This window comes from Phoenix dactylifera, chromosome 13 (genome assembly GCF_051530095.1).
Source record: "Phoenix dactylifera cultivar Ajwa chromosome 13, Ajwa_hap1_PhDact_Kaust_v1.1, whole genome shotgun sequence".
Taxonomy (NCBI): Eukaryota; Viridiplantae; Streptophyta; class Magnoliopsida; order Arecales; family Arecaceae; genus Phoenix; species Phoenix dactylifera.
Window position 1 is genome coordinate 25,425,840 of NC_143202.1, and position 18,886 is coordinate 25,444,725.

Here is an 18,886-nt window from a genome sequence, read left to right on the forward strand (position 1 = left end):
GCAAAGTGCTGGTGCTGGACAGGGAAAACGAAAATAAACTAGAAACCAATCCTCACTCAGGTGAACTTAATTCAGACCTATATATAATACAAGTAGGATTTATACAAGGCGCCGTCATGATTTGCAAGAAGGCAGCCATCGATCTCAACGTCAAATTCACAAAATAGATATTTTCTTTCGAGATGCCTCTAGGATCGGATTTGGTTCAGGATGTGGTGGGAGACTCGTTTGGCACGCGATGTACTGCGACAGTTGGCTCCATACGGTAGACATAGTTAGCATGGAATATCATCAGGTTGCTATAAATTTCATTAGAACCTTCTTTTTCAAAGCGAGACTGCTCAGGAAAAGTCATGTTTAATTAGTTTAAAGCAAGCGGTCAAGCAAGGGACAAAAAAGCAGCATTGTTTGGCAATCAAATTCACATGCCAGATAATTTTTTATTTTTCATTTATGCAACACTAAATTTCTATTTATTTTCATGTCATAAAATCCTCTTTGGATCTTATTGGACTGTTATATCTCTATAATGAATGCACATAATTATTTTATTTTATACACATACTTAATAATGGATAAACAATATAAAATCTAAATGTACCATGATCTAGGAAAACTTAAGATAGGTAATTTTTTTTTCCAAAAAGAGAGAAATATCTTTGAGTTTGTACATGATTGCAAGATTGAATATTTTGAAATTAAAAAAAAAAATCCAATTCTAGCATAATATAATTTTATATAAATTAAATAATAAAAAGAAAAAAATATTGTAATGGGGGTCATTAGACGATGACGGCAGCGGTGACGGGAACAACCGACCGCACGCTGCGATGGGCTGGGAGTTCGCGCCCTCTCTCTTATCTGGAGGAACACAAACGAACGAAACGGAAACGAATGGCGGAATCTAAACCTCAAATCCACTCGACCTGGGCGCCGCTGTCTCGAGCCATCGCCGCTTTCGACCATGGCTTCCATGGCGTCTCTCCTCTCGTCCTCCAGCTCTCTCTTCTCCCGTTCCTCTGCTGACTTCTTTCCCCTCGCCGCCAAAACCCTAGTGAGAAAGCCTCCGACCCGAAGCGCCCCATGGATCAGGGCCGCGAGCTCCGCCGAGCCGGAGAAGGAGAAGCTTGTCCAGACTCCCACTGAAGTGCCGCCGTCCCCCGTCTCCTCTCCCAAGCCAAAGAAGCCCGAGTACTCAAGTAGGCTCCGCCTTCTTCCCGCTCGTCTTTCTCGATGAAATCTTGAATCTTGACAAACCTTATCTCTGGAATCATGGCAAGCTTTTTTGTCCCTTGGATCGATGCGTATTTCTTTATAGATATTACATTACTTATTCATCGTAACAAGATGTTTTTTTTTTTTTATATCTTTTTATCTTTTTTTCTTTTTCTTAAGCAATAATCTTGGGAGTAGCTTATATTAGTGTTCCTAATTATATGTTGTATGTGTAAGGACTATTAGAACCTTGCTTTTCATGCACCACGTGTTATGCCAGAAAATTTCCATTCTCTTTCTTTATAGACGCTACCTTACTTATTTACCATAAAAAGGTAATATTTTTTCGCCTTTTGCTGGATAGTAATCTTGGGAGTAGCTTATATTAGTGTTTCTAATAATTTCTTGCATACGTGAGGATTATTACAAGCTTGCTTTTCACAATGGTGAAGATTTCCATGCATCTGCCGTTATTCCGTAAGATTTCCATGCTCAAAACTGATGAGTTGAAACATAGCATGTTTCTTAATTTTGAATTTTTTTCAATGGGTTTGAAATGATTGGAGGATGACTGGCACCTTTTGATTTTTGTATTTATTGATGCCAGAATTTAGATTTTATGGAGGAAAAACTAATTTTGATATATAACTGATTGTTCATGACTATATTTTGATAGAAAGGATAATTGATCTCTTGTTATTATGTAGTGGGGCGGTGATGTAAATTGGTGCTTAAGACGATTATTGATTCCTTATATTTCTGTTGGTTTTGTTATTTGATGAGCTGGAGCTTGCATTTTGGTAGATTATGTAGCCTTTTGTTGAAATGAATGGCTAAGAGATTGATAAATCTAGGCTCAGATATTTCAGACAAAGCTTCTTGGTTATGTTTGTGTTATAGTTATGAAATGTCTCATGTAGAAAACTGTATTTATATCCCTATTATCTACTTCCGATGTGTCTTTTAGAAAAGAAATGTCATATGTTTTTTCTTGTTGTTCTTTCCAGTGAAGAAAGGGCAAATTGTACGCGTGGACAAAGAGAAGTACCTAAATAGCATCAATGTAAGCCTCTCTCTCTCTCTCTCCCTGCCTCACATCCCCCCCCCCCCCCCCCCCCCCCCCCCCCCCCCCCTCTCCTCATACACATTATGTCTATCCCATTGCTTGACTTTGTCCAGTTATTTCCTTGGCCTTTGTTTTCTAGCATACCAAGCTGAATTCTAGGATATCCAAATGACAATCTGTGCTTGTTGGCTGATTAAGAAGTTTAATCTCCCTAAATTTTATTGACGAATGAGTTCTGTTACTGAGAGCTATGGTTTTCTGCTCATCTTGGCCTTATACATGCTTACCTGCCTCTTTGGACACTTTTTGTGCCCATTAACAGAAAGTCTAAAGTATCAGTCTGTTTCTATCTTATTCACATGAAATTTTGAGTATGTGCTCATGTCATGTCCTGTTTAATTGCAGAATGCAGTAAAGCTGCATTACGTGATCTAAACTTTCTTAATTTTCATAAAATATTACATGTTGTTCAATAACATACCGGTGAGCTCCATAAACCATTCTTATTGCACACATGAACTCTGCCTATAAACTTTGTTTGACGTAATTAACAGCACATGCAATGGGCAACTTCCTTAACATTTTCTGCTTTCATTTTTCTGTTTCTGTGCATATGCTGAATGCACCTGTTGATCTGTTTCAGTATTTATCTGTTGGCCATCCACCTCACTATAAAGGGTTGGACTACATATATGAAGACCGTGGTGAGGTAATCTCCAATCTGTGACACCTATTGAATTGGTTTTAAAAGATTTTTTTGTTCTACTTGTATTTTGTTTACATAGTCTGTTTGTATGCATTTACCAAATTTAAAATCTATAAATCCTCCCTCTTTCTTGAATTTCTTGCAGTGTCCTTTTTCTATCTTTATAATTACCTCTCTTTGTATCTTTTGTCCTCTATCTTCTATCTTTGTTGCTTGATCTCTTAGGTCTTGGACGTACGGATCTTTGAAACTGGGGAGCATGCTCTTGTAAGTAACTTTTCTTCTGTTCTCTCTTTCTACATATTTTGTTACCATCATCAAGTGATTAAAGACAATATGTTCCTTGAAAGAATAATTATTGTTGGATTATCATTTTTTTGAGCAAAAATTAGCATATTATTTTCTGTTGTTATAGACATACAATTTTTATTTTTCTTTCCTTTTTTTTTGGAGAAAATGGAGCAACAAAAATCTTTTTCTTTTTCTTTTTTTGAGTGGGGTAATTGGGGGAGGGTTGGACTTTGGATCTTAACTGGTATTCATTGATCTCTCGCTGCATTGTTCAGCTATGCATGAGCATGCAAAACAGTTACAATGACCTGGATTGTACGTTTACAATCTGCTTTGCTTCTGCGCCACACTATCACATGATTTATTCCATATGAAGTAGTGACAGATCTGCTGACCAAAATTTGATATCTGAATGCACGAGATATGCCCAAAATCACATGAAGAATAAAGCTGCATGCTCTCTCTTGGAAATAAATTTTAGTGCATAGTAGAATTTCTTTCAGCACAATGGGTTTACATATTTTGCATTCTCTTCTTAAGATGAGAGTAGCATAAGCAACCATGGGGCCAAATCAGACATCTACAATGAAGAATAAGGGTGAGCTACAGGGTAGATATTATGCTGCTTTTGTGATGGCGTGATTGGCAAAAAATGCTGACAGGTTGAGTAGGCTGATCGACACAGTACATCATAATATAATGAGGAGACTAGCATTAAGAAAAGGACTTGGCATAATCAGAAAAAGGAATTGATGGAGATGATTGGTGAAGTGGGAACCTCCTTTTGGTAGAGGTCATGCTGGGGATCAAAGTTATGATGGGCTGGGTTGAAGGGTGGGGTGGGGGGATAATGTACTTTGATACTTCAACATAGGTAGAAGTGATTTTGAGTCTTTGATAGGAGGAATCTTTCTTCGGAAATGGTAGAAATTGGACTTACGAGAAGCAGTGGATGGGAAGGTTAGAAATCTGTGGTATGTCAGGGGTGGAGGCTATGGATGAAGATGTGGAGGTATCAATTATGAAGGGATTCTTTGGAATGTGAAAAATAAGCTATTCTATGGTGAAAGTGGGTTTTAGCATTGGGTAATTGTTGAATTGATATGTTATAAACTAAAGAAAAGGAAAACATAGATGGAAATGAGGTCGACTAAATGAGGTTTGTTCTATTTTTAAGCCGAGGAAATTTATTAGGCTGGCGGTTTCACTAGCATTTGGCCTTTTGGGAAGAAATCTACGTCTTTTAGGGTACAGAAAATGAAAAATTGAGGATTGGTTGATGTGCTCATCTTTCTGGTGTTTCTTACACTGTTTTTTGTGAGGGGATGGTTTAGAAGATTCACATAATGGACAAGGCTAAGTGGCATCAAAAAGGTTGGGAGGTGGATTTTGTTTGAAAGAATGAAATTCTGCATGAGAAGGTTTATTTGGGAGATGTGTGTGATGGTTTGGAGGAAGTCAATATTTTGATATCTTATAGTAGGGAGCAAGGCGTTGGAATAAATCACTCGTAGTGTGTACATGAGGCTCTGATGTGTCCCAGTTTATATGCATAGATACCTTCTAATTTGCTTGATTTGGTGTATTGCGAATTGGTACAAAAGTAATCAGTTCCCTTGTCGTTCCATCTAATATGAAAAGATGAGCGAAAGAATTCTAAATGGAAGTTTATTTAAATTAAATACTAAATTGGTAATGTCTCCTCATCTTCTCTTTGAAACTCTGAATTTTCCATATTGTCTTGTATACATGATTAATCCAGAGGCCAGACCGTTTGACAAACTTTCTATAAACCAAATAATATTTGAAAATAGATTATATGAACCATTGCTCTTGTATCATTGCTAAAGTGGGCCTCAATATTTTTAAATAACAAATTGTGAATTATGGAGCTGAAATTGAATTTAAACCCAAACCAAGTGGACCTATGGACCATGCAGCTGGGGGCTCATCTACATCTAGTATCTAGTCTAGTTGAGATTGCTGAGTGGTTGGGTCATTCACTAGTTGACATAGGAGTGGCTAATAAAGCAATTTTGTCTATCCATTTTAAGGCATTGTTTTGGCACCCTTCTCTAAATTCATATAGTGACCAACACTTAATGGACGCCTTCTCAATAAGGGGGCCATGCACCTCTATTGCCCTAGATGGGCTCCACTCACCTATTCAACTTCTAAAAGCAGTGTTTTTTAAAATTAGAAATGCTAGTACTTTTATTGGAAAATTGTCGGTTTTGTTACCAAGTATGTTGGTTTGAACATGTGGTAGGTGTCCCTGGCAGTTTATGACAAGGTAGTGTTTTGGCGGATAAAGCTAGGTCTGTTTGGGGGTTCGAACACTAGCCAATAAGGTGGTAGTAGTGGAACTTGAGAGTTGTTTGTTGATCTATTGGATATTTAGTATGTGGGAGTCATAAGAGGTTTTGACTCATTGTCAGTTCAAACGGTTAGCGGTAGTAGTGGAACTTGAGAGTTGTTTGTTGATCTATTGGATATTTGGTATGTGGGAGTCATAAGAGGTTTTGACTGATTGTCAGTTCAAACGGCTAGCAGGAACGTAGATATAATGACTTTTATTTTTGCCACAGGTGTTGCATCTGATTTAGGAAGTCATACTTGCTCCGATTTTCACTCCATGGATTTCCCTCTTAAAATCTTTTTGTTATTTCGACCATAAGCTATTGCTACCACTCCATCCAAAGCACTTTCAGTTAGTGCACTCTAATATATATTTGTATACATGTATATATATGTTTGTCTATGTGTGTATCCAGTGATATTTTATGGCACCTTGGAATGGTTGGGGGATCTACAGTCTTGACATCGAAGTTGAGGTTATGGAACTTAAAAATCTGGAATGTTTGCTAAGTTATGGTACTGTGGTGTCAGTAAGAATTCAAAAGTTGCAAGAGCCAAGAATGGATCAATAGGTGTTTTCCTTGGAACACAAAGTCTTGAGGATAAATATATCATTTAAAAGGCTCAATTCTTCGGGAACAGTTGGATAGCAATTAAAGGAAATATTAGCAAATAATTATTTTCCAACTACTGTGACATTCTTGCCTTTGCATCTTCTATCTGCTGCTTGTTTATCTAAGTTTCCTCTAGTGTTCTTATTTGATCTTTTTTTTTTCAATTGGTAGAGTCTATTTTAAGATGTTTTTGTTTGAAAGTAGAGCTGTACTGTTGCACAAATTTCTATTATTTAAATTCTGCCAGCTTAAGGCAAAATCAGATAGGCGTGCATTCTAATCATGCTTCCCATTATTTGCATGACAGGTTGCTTGGGTTGGGATACCAACCCCACCAGCATGGCTGCCTACTTATATGCTTATCAAGGTATGATTACCATCCTGAAAAGTTTTTGCAGCATAATTATGATATTGTATCATCCGACTTGAGGAGTTATGCACATTCCATTGATGATGATAGCTCAAGTAAAAGTTGTTAGTTTTTCTGCCTATGGTAAATTTATGTGATATGCTATCGACTGTTTAAAGGAACTAACTGATTCATGAAGACAGCTGATGGTACCGTGTAAAATCAAAGATATTTGGTGGCAACCTCCTGCTAACATTTTGCAAGGTTCCTGTCCACCAGGTCAACCTGTTATATAGGTTGTAATCTAGAGCTTCATTAGTTAATATTGCTCTTCTCCCAGATTTCTTCTGTAAGATCTGAAGTTCTACCTGCAATTCCGAGTTCAAATTGAAAAAGTTTTGGTGAATAAGAAGGAAAAGATTTGGTAATTGTACCTATTCAATCACTAATTTTAGGTCTCCTTTTCTTTCTCACAAGCCAACAGAATCCCTAGATTCCTTTTTCAGCTGCTTCAGTCGCCTCCTTCTCAACCTTTTCCAAGTGTGCTCCTATTTTGCAATCTGTTGAATTGAGGAAGATGAATTGAGGAAGATGATCCTATTTTGCAATCTGTTGAATTGAGGAAGATGATGGGAGAAGAGAAGGGTTGAGATGGGGTATAGGAGAGGGAGAGGGGTATCCTAAGCCAATTATAATGTTCACTTCACATGCTGCCTCAGAAGTCAGGTCAGTGTGTGGCTGCCATTAGGATGTCCTCATGCTCAGGTAATCTAGTCTTGCCTTGTGCTTAGTGAGAAAGGCCCAATCAGCCTTGACGTAGGACATGGGATCTATTGCACATAGCTGTCATTTTGTTTTGCTCTTGAAAGGGATTTTTATCTTTCATTATCTTAAAATGACTATATAGTTTTGCAGTAGAGTATTCTGTTCTGCATTGATTTACTTGAAAGGGCTTTATGCAATAATGAAAAACTAGCACTAAGAGGATGGTTAATGGTAGGGCTAGCAAAATTTGACTCAACCAGTCAAAATTTCACTTGCCATAAGCAGGTTTGGGTTTGGGCTAAATGGCTTCAGGTCTTAAACAAGTCAACCCATTTTATCTGTTTAATAATCGGATCGGGTTCGGGTTCCAGGCCCGCGACTTGTTTAACCCGTTTAACCCATTTATTCCCCTATTTAAGTCTCTAACCTATATAACGGATCCTATGCCCGAACCCAACTTCCCATCCAAATTCCAAACCCGTAATACTTAAAAATGGCTTAGGCAGTTGGGCTTCTGGAGAGTTCTCCAGTTTTTCCTTCTCTTGAGTCATCTTCGACTTCAAGGGTTAGGGTTTGGAAGAGCGCATTTCAACTCTCCCCGGCTCCTTGTCACTTTGTGGCTCCGGCTTCGGCCTCCAATTGTTCTTTCTATGAGGCTCTAAGGGAGAAGAGGAAGATCCCCTCCTGGATCTCCAATTTCTTGCCCTCAAATCGTAAGTCTGTGGAGGAGATTGGTTCGGCGGTGGCTAGGTTCATCACCATTGTCAGCGGTGGCCGGAGAATGCTGGTTTGGCCCTTTTTTTCTCTTTCCATCTTATCTTTGCTTCCATCTTCAGCTCTTTTAGTAGTTAAGGTTAGGGTTTCTCGGAGAGTGGTAGAGCGCTACCCGCGTCACTCTATGGCTCGGATCGCCTCTTTCTCTGAGGCTCTGACCAAGAAGAGGAAGAGCCCCTCCTTGATCTCTAATTTGCTGCCTCAAATCAAGGTTCTGTCTAGAATGAAGACTGGTCCACCTCGACTCTTTAAGTGGTCAGCGTTAGGGTTTCTTGGAGAAGAGGAAGAGTGTTTTTCCCATAACTCTGTGGCTTTGATTGCCCTTTTTTTGAGGCTCTAACTGAGAGGAGGAAGAGCCCCTCCTCAATGTTCAATCTCCCGTGGAGAATCAATCTTGTCTTTGTCCCTCTCTCTATCTATGGTTCCATCCTCAAACCTTGTTTGCCCTTTCTCTCTGACCTAGTCCATCCTTTGCAAACCCTGCTTCTCTCTCTCTCTCTCTCTCTCTGTGTCTCTCTGTGTGTGTGTGTGGCTCCATTTTTGCAAACCCTGTTCCCTCCTTTCTCTGTGTCTCTATCCTCTACAAGGTTGTCATCCGGATAGATGGGAGGCTCTGCGACGGCTAAAGCCTCACTAGATTTCACCTAGGAGCCTGCTTTTAGGTTTGTATGAAGAGGCTGGGATGATTCTTGGACGAGAGTTTGCTGCATTGTGAAGCAAACTCGGAGATGATTCGGATGACAAGAAATCTTGGATGGTCTGTTTCCATTCTGCAAACAATGCAGTCATTCTGATTTAATTGTGAATCTGAGCCTCCTCTTCCTCTTCCCCTCTTCGCTTTTCTAAATATTTGTTTTTACTGGTTTCTGTAATGTTTCTTTAGAAATTTGCAGGTTGGATGGAAAACATACTGCTAACATAACTACTTTTTAATGTGATGTTATTTGTAGCAGCATTGTTGTCTCCCTCTCTCTCACATCTTTTATTTCAAGCTCGTTGAGTCTTAGTTTATCGGTCATTTTGTGGCTATTTAGAGATAACCGTTTGTTATATTGCTTGATGTAAAGTTTAAACTTATTTATAAATTATAAGTTGCTGCTAACTTTGTGCTATTTACAAGTTTGCTAAGTGTTAATTAGGTTATACTTGTGTATGTTAAACAGGTACAGGTTTACGGTTCGACCTGACCTATTTATTAAACAGGTTAAACAGGTCGGTCAGATTAACTATTAAAGATGATGGGTTCAGGTTTCAAATCTGGACCTGTTTAATAAACATGTCAGGTTCAGGTTTGGGATTTTCTGACGACCCAACCTGATATGGTTGGTGCCCCTAGTCAAGGGTAAAAAGCCAAGTTATCAAATTAATTAATTAATTGTATAACAGTAAGTATTTTACTTGCAAGATGCATGTTAAATGGTTAGGGATAATACACAAAATTCTTTCAGTTATGGCTTAGAGCTGATCTCTTTAATTTACAGATGTTCCTTGGTAAGCTTGTCATGGTTTCTAAATTAAGGATCTCCGTGTTCTGTTTTACCAGTGATCTTCATTTTTTCTTGTACTTATAAATAGTGCACATATGGATGTTTTCTTTTCAAGTTGTGGGGAGTAGCCTATCCATGGGAGAGTCATATATAGATTTGTGTTAATATCTATGGTTGATCAGTTATCATCTTATTAAATCTGAATAAAGGAACACTGTATGCAGACTAGAACGTAGACTTGGTTTATTTTCCTGAATGTATCAAGCAGAAGCTAGAGCGAGTGCTAATTCATGGTATACTCACTTTTTATATTTTTTCTGATCATTGGCAGTCAGAAAAGCTTAACTATGAGAGAATATGACCTTGGAACCCCTACTGCAGTATCTGGCAATGTCAAATGGTGCTCTTTGCTCTCCTTACTCTCGCAGCCCACAAGGAGTAATTCCAACTTCCAAGAGCTCAATGATATGCATTTTTGTTCCTCGCTTGTTCATATTGCAGCGAAATTTTGCTTACTGTAAATCTTGTTTGTTTGGTTGCAAATATTTTCGTGCCAATTGTTAATTGATCACCCTTCTTGGGTGCATTTTGTTCTTGATGTGCAGGCATTAAGACATTTTTTCTGAGAATTCCTGTTGGTTGTTGATGCAAGGTGGGTGCATTCAATATGGTCCTCTGATTGGGCATTCTTAGCTGTTTTTCTTGTCTAGCTGAATTCCTGTGGCGAGCTAGGTCAAGATTTGTGATTATGATCGTCATTGGTTGCTCGAACACAGGGCATGGGCTGTCTTGTTGTGAAATATCAGACATTATCCCTGTGAAATAAAAATGCTATTTGGTTAAAATTTACATGTGTGATTCAGCTATAGCACTTAAATCTTGATATCTCTATATTTTGTATCATACTCAGGTGCTGCGCTTAACCAGTATTGCTTTCAAGCCAGATCATATCTACATGTTTGTAGACAAATTGACTTGCTGTAAGATTTGTTCTATTGTGATCGTAGATGAATTAAAATCTCTCTCTCTCTCTCTCTCTCTCTCTCTCTCTGTTTTTTTGGTACACGGTGAACTAAAATCTCTTTGCCTGAGAAAGAAAAGGAATTCTTTAGGAGGATTATTGGATTGGTTTGTGAAATGCAAAGTGTTTTATCATCTGCCTCTGCAGCCTCTCTTTATATATATATATATATATATATATATATATATATATATATATATATATATATATATATATGTTTCTTTGACATGCATCTCAAAGTTCTTTCCAAAACCCGAACCATGGAACATCATTAAATTCCATATAAATGATTTTGATATTAAAATATAAAAGTCAGGAACTAAAGCTGATCCTATTCAGAAATATTCAATTTATTGTGATCAATGACAATGAACTAAAAGCATAAAATAATCCAATTAACAACATGGAACTATCGCCGAAGTGATAATATATTTCAGCAGTACTATCATGTGCAGAATATCTAAAAAAAAAGAGTTTCGACACCTGATGTGAAGTTTTCTATTATTTCATTTTGAGCTTATATGCATTGCCATTGAGAGAGAGGAAATCAATAGAAAATAACAATATCTAATACCCTTTTTTGAGGTAATGCGAGATTTGCCGGATGGTGTCAAATCAGCAATTACATCTTCATTTGCTTGTATGGCCATGCGCACATTGTCTCTTAATTTTCTTCTCAAACAATTCATAGCTTTATGAGATGATACCTATTGTCGCCAAGAACCGATTAGCCTTAAGCACTGCAGCAAAAGATGTAATAATACTAGAGAGCTTGGTGGCCAGTTACTTTGGTCAAATTTAAGAAAGACGAGCGGTGCTCGGTCGCTGTTGTTGGATCTTCGTCAGATGACAGCACCACAACCTAAAACAACATCGAGTAAAGAAGTCCACTGGGCGGAATGTTTTTGACGAGAGACCCTCCGATATCTAAGTCGGTGTATTCATAAGAAAATAGAAGTAGGTTGTCTCTCAGTTTGTCAGTGTTTTTCTTGTTTGCTTACATTTTCTTTTTGGTGTATATTGGACGAAGGAGTTTACCTGCCACCAGAGGACGTGGGCACGTGGGTCGACCAGAAGTGACAGTTTAAGTACAGCTTGAAAATCGGGCATAAATGCTTCGCATGTGAATGATGTCCTGTCTATCACATTGGTGGGATCGTGATGATTACTAGATTCCCTAGTAAAGATGTAACCAATTGTAAAGAGCTTTCAATAGAAAAGCCCGGTGGTATGGCACTGGGCCTGCCCGGTGATCACTTTCGATCCGCCACATATTGGAGCTATGGCATGTTTTGATTGATTGGTCCTTCTGGTGAGCTGTAACCAATTTGGAGGCGTATCAACACCTATTCGCCGTATACTCCCCTCTTAATGCCGAGAACATGAATTAGAGGTATTGAATGAGTGTAATCATTTCTAGATTAGACTATTCTGTCGAAAGAGAGTTGGTTTCACAGCCAAGGTAGAAGATGAGCCGGTCCTTGAATGTTAGCATGCAACTCAAGGCATTTAGGATACATCTGGATGAATTGGCTTCTTTCAGTCTCTGAAAATTCTTCTCGATGACCAATGGAACCAGCCTCCATTTCTCTAATGCACTCTTCTGGACAGAGGCCCTTGGTTCATGAAAAAAATAAGAACACCTGAAGGATTGCCTTGTCATTCATTCATTTTATGAAGAAAATGTTGCTCTATGTAAACAAATGTAGCACTGTGTTATAATTTCTATGCATGCAGATATGCACTATGTACGAACCTTCAACTAATTACTATCCAACCAGAGTAACAGCCAAAAATGACCTTTTCTTTTTCTTCTTTGCAGAGAGAGGCAAGGAATACCTTTGCAAACTACAGAAGAAGATAACCCGAATATCAGCATTTATGAAGTACATGAACTCGACAAGGTAGTCGTAGATTCATGTGACTGGTCAGCTGAAACACCTTAATTTTTTTTTCTTTTTTTTTTTGGGTACAACTGAAATGCCTTTAATTTGCTAGAAGGTTTGCCGGTTGCTTTTTTTATAAAGAACATGCCGGGCACCATCTTTAAAGCAAGCCATGTATACCGCAAGACGGACAAAGCTCCAATTAAGGTCAGCTTTCTGATGAAAGAGGATGGAAAAAATGGAAAGGAGCTTATATAGAGTGGAGACTAGAATTTTTTAGTCTCCATGTTCAACCAGGGATCTGCCCTAATTCTAGTTTAGACGGGTCTTCGAGCCGTGTTTGGATGCTAACCCAATGCCAATTTTCAGCTACGAACATTCTTTGTATGGCCAAATATATGGTTAATGTTACTACACTGTTGTAAAATCTTGCAATTATAACTGCTGTTGCTCTATCATGAATAAAGTTTGCAATTTTTTGCTTTATTATCATTAGATTTTGATTTGTACAAAGTACATGATTTTCTTGTAAAAAAGATATATAATGTTGATTGTATTTGTGTTTCTTTTCATAACTGAGATTAGCAAGGAATCTGATTCTGATCTTTTATCTCAAAGCCATTGTAAAAATAAAAAAAAAGTACGTTATTGCGTTGTCAGCGTCCGCTGTACAACACTCGTACCTCAAATCCTCACCGTTCATGCTAAAATCAAAGCGTTGCGTGCCCTGCACCCTTGTCATAGAAGATAAAATGTAGGTACGAGGGCAGAGAAGACCCAACGGCTCGATAAAGGAGAGAGGGAGAGGGGGAGAGAGAGAGAGAGAGATCAAGGGATTGATGGAGGGGCGAGGACAGCACGAGGAGGACGAGGAGCGGCGCCACCTCGGGGGATCGGGTCTCATCCTCCGGCGCGACGCCGCCGGAAGTGGCGGTGGAGGAGGTGGAGGGGGGGATAGCGACCCCAGCTCGCACCAATGGCCGACGGTGGACGGCCCCCTGGGCCTCTCGGAGGAGGAATCGGTCGCCTACGCCCGTAGATTCTTCCTGTGGGGCTTCGCCCTCCTTCCCCTCCTTTGGGCGGTCAACTGCTTCTACTTCTGGCCCGTCCTCCGGAGCCGTCCCTCCTCATCGCCGTCTTCCTTCTCTCGCATTCGCCCTTGTAAGCAAACTCTTTCTTTCTTTTTAGGGGTTTTTCTCTTTAATTTCTCATTTCTTTACCTTCTTTTGGGTTAAATTCGAATCAGAATGTGATTTTACTCATTTTCTTCTTGGTATCTCTTTGAAGTGGGATCGCTTTAGAAAAGTGAATTCTTATGATGGTTTCTGCTAATTTATCCATAAAGGGAGAAAATTGCGAACTTATTGACAGATAAGCTAGAGATTTTTAGTGCCATCATCCAATTGTGATTTTTTGGCGTGTGAGATACTTCTGCTTGGCGTATCATTGTTTTTCTAGTGATTTTTACAATATGTTGTTAAAAAAATATTTAGATGAATGAAAAATTTGTTGCAAATAAATGGTTAAGCTTGACAAAGGCATCCGTGATTAGCAAAATGAGAGTAGGAACTGATGATGAGAGCAGGCTGAAATGGTTTGGTAGGTGGTAAGAAAGGGCCACGTCAAAACTTGATGGGAAAGGGGATTAGTGGAATTAGGGCTGATCCAAAAGAGCTTAATTAATCAAACCACACACATATATAGAAATATGACATGGATGTTGGTAGTTCAGAATGATCTTAGACTACTTTTATGGCAATAGATATAGCTCTGAATTGGAATATAGCAATGTCTCATAGACTCACAACCCAAAAGCTTATGCTGCTGGGTGGAGGACTACCGAGGCCAAGGCTTGCTGTGCTTGTATCAGTATGGTGTGATACTGTGCTGTTTCGTTTTGTGTCCGTACTAACACAATAGAGCTGGCAAGGAAGGGGGAGAGTGAGAGGGCAAGAGAGGAAAAGATAGAGGGAGAGGGAGAGAGAGGGAGGGGGAGGGAGGGAGGGGGAGCCCTTGTTCTCGTGTGCTGGAGGAGATGGGGGCTTAAAAGCCCCTTCTCTTTCCTTCTCTCAGTCTCTCTCTCCCCCCCTCCCTTCCTCCATCGCTCCCTTCCTCCCTCCCTCTCTCTCTTGTCCTCTCTTGCCTTCTCCCTCTTCCCCCCTTCCCTAGTTTCTTGAACCAAGGGATGGAACCATGCCGGTCTGCCCCAGGTTCGGCTTTGTACATCTTGAATTGGGCAGTTTAGGCCGGTACAACATTCTTTGACCAAGGCTAATAAACTCATATGACACCCTTTTTATTAGTCGATGTGGGACTATGATATTCTCTCCCCAACCAACCTCGTGACATCCTTATCATGGATTGTCCCCTACTTGAGAGGAAGGACCCACCAATGGCCTGGGCTGTATCCTCTAATGAGGGTCTCTCATGACTGATTAGGTTGTGACACACATTGGGCTTGGCTCTGATGTCACCTATTACGGACTTGCAGTTTAAGCTGTTGGTTGGAGGACTGCCCTAGACTAATAAACCTATGTGGCACCCCTTTTATTAGTTGATGCGGGACTATGAAAAATGGCATTAGTGGCCTGATACCTAGTGCGTCCCCTGCTATGAAATTGTGACTCATAAGAAAAGGATGGTGTTTGTGTGCATATCCTTTCCCACTTTTAAAAATGAAAATGTGGACCCATCCTTGCTAGCCAAGAATAAGGCAGCCAACCCAAGATTGCCAAACAATTAGTGTAATTACCGGCCTCATCCCTGCATAACTAGCTAATCCTACACCTTTTATGACTTATACAAATTGGTTATCCTGATTTAACTCGTAGAAATGGTTAATACCTTTTAGGAAAACCATATAAGATACTCACAATTGTCCATAAAACTGAAAATTTTTGGGCATGTATTGAATTTTACTATAGGTCTCAACTTGGCTAGGAAGGAATCCCTTGAGGTTCCAAACCCTTTTGCTTCAGCTTGAAGGCCTTCTTTGGATACATCTAGAGTTTCGCTGCATGAATGCCACTTGTTGAAAGAGAACTCATGCACATCTTTTCAGCTTTATATTAACTTTGTCAACCTTCTCAGATTACTAATTGCCACAATTGCTGATTGATATACTTTTTTTTCAATGATCAAATTCGATGACTAGGACCACTTCATGCATTTGTATTGTATAGCACTCTTGTTGCCTATGTGTCAAGAATAACACAAAGATAGGTCCACCTAACTTCCTTATGCATTGAATAATTTCTGATGCAACTTTCTTATATCACAACCTCATGAGAACACTGCAATAGATAATTACTATGACTGCATGGTTCCTCCTTGATGCTTGGATCGTCAAATAGAAAACATCCATGATGAGAAACAGATTTATTGAGTCACATCCAGATGGTTGGAGGGAAAGGGGTCTTTGATAGTTTTAATGGTTGTCTTGATATCAATAGTACTTTCTCCCATAAATGAAGAGCTTTGTTTTTTTCAGAGGATATTTATTGGTATTATTATGTGTATGGATGAAATAAGGAGTAAATCATTCTCGAAAACTCTAGTTTTGAAGTGGCTGGACAAAGAAAGAAAGAAAATTCTGTTGGTACTAGGTAAGCCATAGGCACTCCCATGCTTTTTTGATGATGATCTGGGAGACTTGTGCATATGTATCCTTAGCAATGGGCCATGGATAATTTATATTTAGAGAACCCCTAATCATAAATAGGCAACAGTTAGCGGGGAACCTCTAAAATGACTGTTGAAAGATTTCTTGCTAATCTGAGGTTTGAAGATCTGGAGTTTCACAATTGAAGCCGCTACGACATGGCTCTGTAAACTTGCCAAAAATCAAACCTTTTCAACAACTTACTAAATTGTTGTATGCAGGAATCCACAATTGTGGCTTTGTGGTCACCGTTTACAATGCATAATTTCATACAGTAGCTCTTCAATCTTGATTTGCAGAGACAATGATAAACCTAGGAAGAAATATTAGAAAAAGAAAACTATAGGTTTTCAGATTATTCACACCAATAATTGATTTAATCAGCAAAGGTACTTGACTTTTGTTAGTTTAGTATGTTGAAGAAAAATGGTTGCCTGATTAATCTACTTAAGTAACTCCAATTCACTGTGCATAGCCAATTGTAATAGATTACTGGAATTTGCTTTTTAAATTATATATAATTCATTTTCATGCCTAGGTAATCATCCATGGTTGTTGTGATCATTCTAGAGCTGGAAAAATTGTGGGTCCTATCCTGATACATTTATAACAAGCTACTAGTGTTCCTATTCTATCTAGGATAGTGTACACACTCAAGAAATTGAAAACTCGAAGCTGCACCTGCTTTGTAGCACTTCCTCAAGGTGTTTTTAAAAGATCCGCTACCTGTGCCTACATCCACACCCAAACCTACTCCTGCACCTGCTCCTAATTCTGGCAACTAGGGTTAGGCCTAGTGGATTATTAGTTATATACATGCCCAGATGGAGCTGCCATGGTCAATATTATTTTCATAACATGCCTCCTTTCAATTTCTTAAGCCTAGTGGATTATTAGTTATATACATGGTTTCAGTTGCATGCATCTTTAACTATTAGAACATGTTGAAGTCCTGGGATTCATTATTTACTCTGCATATATGCTCTCATTCAGATTTTCTGTTGACAGCCTGTTTAATGAAGTTTATTGTTGTGGATTACAATTTTGTTTCTGCATTAGCAGCTCAGCCTCCTTCATATGTAGACTCTATGTTGTTCTGATTTTGGTAAAACCTTCTCATAGAACAGAGGGAAAAGCATGTAAGAAGCTTTATGGCTATGATGAATCTATTTTCCTGCCTATAGTCTTTCTTTGATATTCAAGTTAAATGATCAACTCTCCTAGTGCATTCAGAAGCTGCTAGTTTTATCTCATTTATAATTAAGATCAGCTTAGAGGTGTAAGCATTGCTCCATTTGAAATTTATGTATCTGATAGCTTTGAATGCATCTACCTGCACGACTGACATGCTTCATTTTCTTGTGGTTGGTCTGACTAACAAAGTAATTGTGCAATGATTGATTGTTTCACTTGATAAATTTTGGATACATAAGTAAGAGACGGGAAAACATGGGGATCTTCAAGATTACATCCATTTGTGTTATGACAAAACTTAAGTTTTATGTTCCTGTTGATGATTGAAGAGCAAAATATTCTTTGACATGTATTTTAGATTGAAGAACAGAAAAAGGGTGCATGCTTTCCATTTTTTTTTCCTTTTTCTGTTTGGTTTGTGTGGCAACTGGTTACATGCCTTCTTCTTACTTTTCTTCGAAGAATTTCTTCCTTGATAATTCACTTTTTTGTGTCATGCTAATCTGATCGTAGAATTTTGTGCAGATGTTCTGCGTTCAGCAATAGGTTTTCTGGTCTTTGCCGTGCTCCTTTCTTCGTGGGTCCTCATATTTTTGATAGGAGGTGAGCACCTCTTCGGCCCGGTCTGGCAGGATCTTGTCATGTACAATCTTGCAGACAGGTTAGGTCTGGCAGGCTGGGTGTAATTGTTTCAGCAAAGTGGTTTTACCTTTCTGTTTTCAACCCAACTTGTATCTGCAAATCGTAGCAGGGAGCACAAGGTGGTGCTCACACATTGTAGCTTTGTAACCCTGTTTTGATCTATGCACCACATGATAATATTTTTGTTGGGGGACATTTCTACACCTCTTTCAGACGATTAGAATTTGCATGGTTTGTTATTGTCTATAATTTAATGGCATTTGTTGGCTGTTTGAAATGCTTAACTGAACTGTTGTTCTGTAAACTAATTTCACGACTAAAAGCAGAAGAATTGATTGGTACTGGAAGCTGAGAATTTCAGAAAGTGCATCTTTACCCAGCATATCTGAAATGTCTGGTTCAGGCCGTTCAAACTTATTTACTGATATGCATCACACAAGATTGGGACACCCTCGTAATCTTGAATTTTCTCCTTGATGCTGTGTTGGTCGCAGTGAGAATAGAAGAGTGATAAAATGAAGGGGAACATAGAAAAAATTGATTTATTGCGTGCAAAAAATTGCAGAGTTAAAAGAAAGTTGCTTGGGTTATGATGGAGTCAGCTTGAGAATTATTTTTTCAAAATTGTCTAAAATTAGTATTACAAGGTAATGAAACATTGAGTTTTGAAGAATCTTTTCATTTTAAGTTTTCGAGTTTCTAAATTTGTCTTAATAGGAAAAAGAAAATTCCCTTCAAACCAGGTTGTTTGGTTCTTTAAATGATTATTTTTGTTAATACCAGTTTACAAATAGCTAAAATAAATAAATTTCAGATAGGCTCCTATTTGATTGCTTGTGACAAACCAAAGTGGATGT

General features: G+C 38.7%; 2 protein-coding genes across 4 annotated transcripts; both read left to right on the plus strand.

Moving 5' to 3' along the window:
• Window positions 1-811: 811 nt before the first annotated feature.
• On the plus strand, window positions 812-10,646 carry NDHO (NAD(P)H:plastoquinone dehydrogenase complex subunit O). Of its 3 annotated transcripts, XM_088710216.1 has the most exons (8): window positions 823-1,199; window positions 2,223-2,278; window positions 2,925-2,990; window positions 3,213-3,254; window positions 6,558-6,617; window positions 9,957-10,063; window positions 10,231-10,277; window positions 10,536-10,646. In XM_088710216.1, the coding sequence occupies exons 1-6, from the start codon at window positions 965-967 to the stop codon at window positions 9,984-9,986; spliced, it is 489 nt and encodes a 162-aa protein (XP_088566342.1). In that variant the 5' UTR covers window positions 823-964; the 3' UTR covers window positions 9,987-10,063; window positions 10,231-10,277; window positions 10,536-10,646. The 3 variants fall into 3 exon arrangements, with proteins under 3 accessions (XP_038986719.1, XP_088566342.1, XP_088566343.1); XM_039130791.2 differs by lacking the exon at window positions 10,536-10,646 and having other exon boundaries at window positions 812-1,199; window positions 10,231-10,470; XM_088710217.1 differs by lacking the exons at window positions 9,957-10,063; window positions 10,231-10,277; window positions 10,536-10,646 and adding an exon at window positions 9,850-9,913.
• Window positions 10,647-13,280: 2,634 nt separating this feature from the next.
• Window positions 13,281-18,313, plus strand: LOC103711037 (gamma-secretase subunit). Its single transcript, XM_008797007.6, has 2 exons — window positions 13,281-13,693; window positions 17,913-18,313. The coding sequence occupies exons 1-2, from the start codon at window positions 13,372-13,374 to the stop codon at window positions 18,071-18,073; spliced, it is 483 nt and encodes a 160-aa protein (XP_008795229.1). The 5' UTR covers window positions 13,281-13,371; the 3' UTR covers window positions 18,074-18,313.
• The last annotated feature ends 573 nt before the right edge of the window (window positions 18,314-18,886 follow it).

What these genes read in the sequence shown, in the direction of transcription:
- NDHO (XM_039130791.2), top strand. Translation starts at nt 965, where the DNA reads ATGGCTTCCATGGCGTCTCTCCTCTCGTCCTCCAGCTCTCTCTTCTCC. An exon ending in TATATGAAGACCGTGGTGAG is followed by an intron (nt 2,991 to 3,212) that starts GTAATCTCCAAT and finishes TTGATCTCTTAG; the next exon opens with GTCTTGGACGTACGGATCTT. An exon ending in CTACTTATATGCTTATCAAG is followed by an intron (nt 6,618 to 9,956) that starts GTATGATTACCA and finishes GATCATTGGCAG; the next exon opens with TCAGAAAAGCTTAACTATGA.
- LOC103711037 (XM_008797007.6), top strand. Translation starts at nt 13,372, where the DNA reads ATGGAGGGGCGAGGACAGCACGAGGAGGACGAGGAGCGGCGCCACCTC. An exon ending in CTTCTCTCGCATTCGCCCTT is followed by an intron (nt 13,694 to 17,912) that starts GTAAGCAAACTC and finishes AATTTTGTGCAG; the next exon opens with ATGTTCTGCGTTCAGCAATA.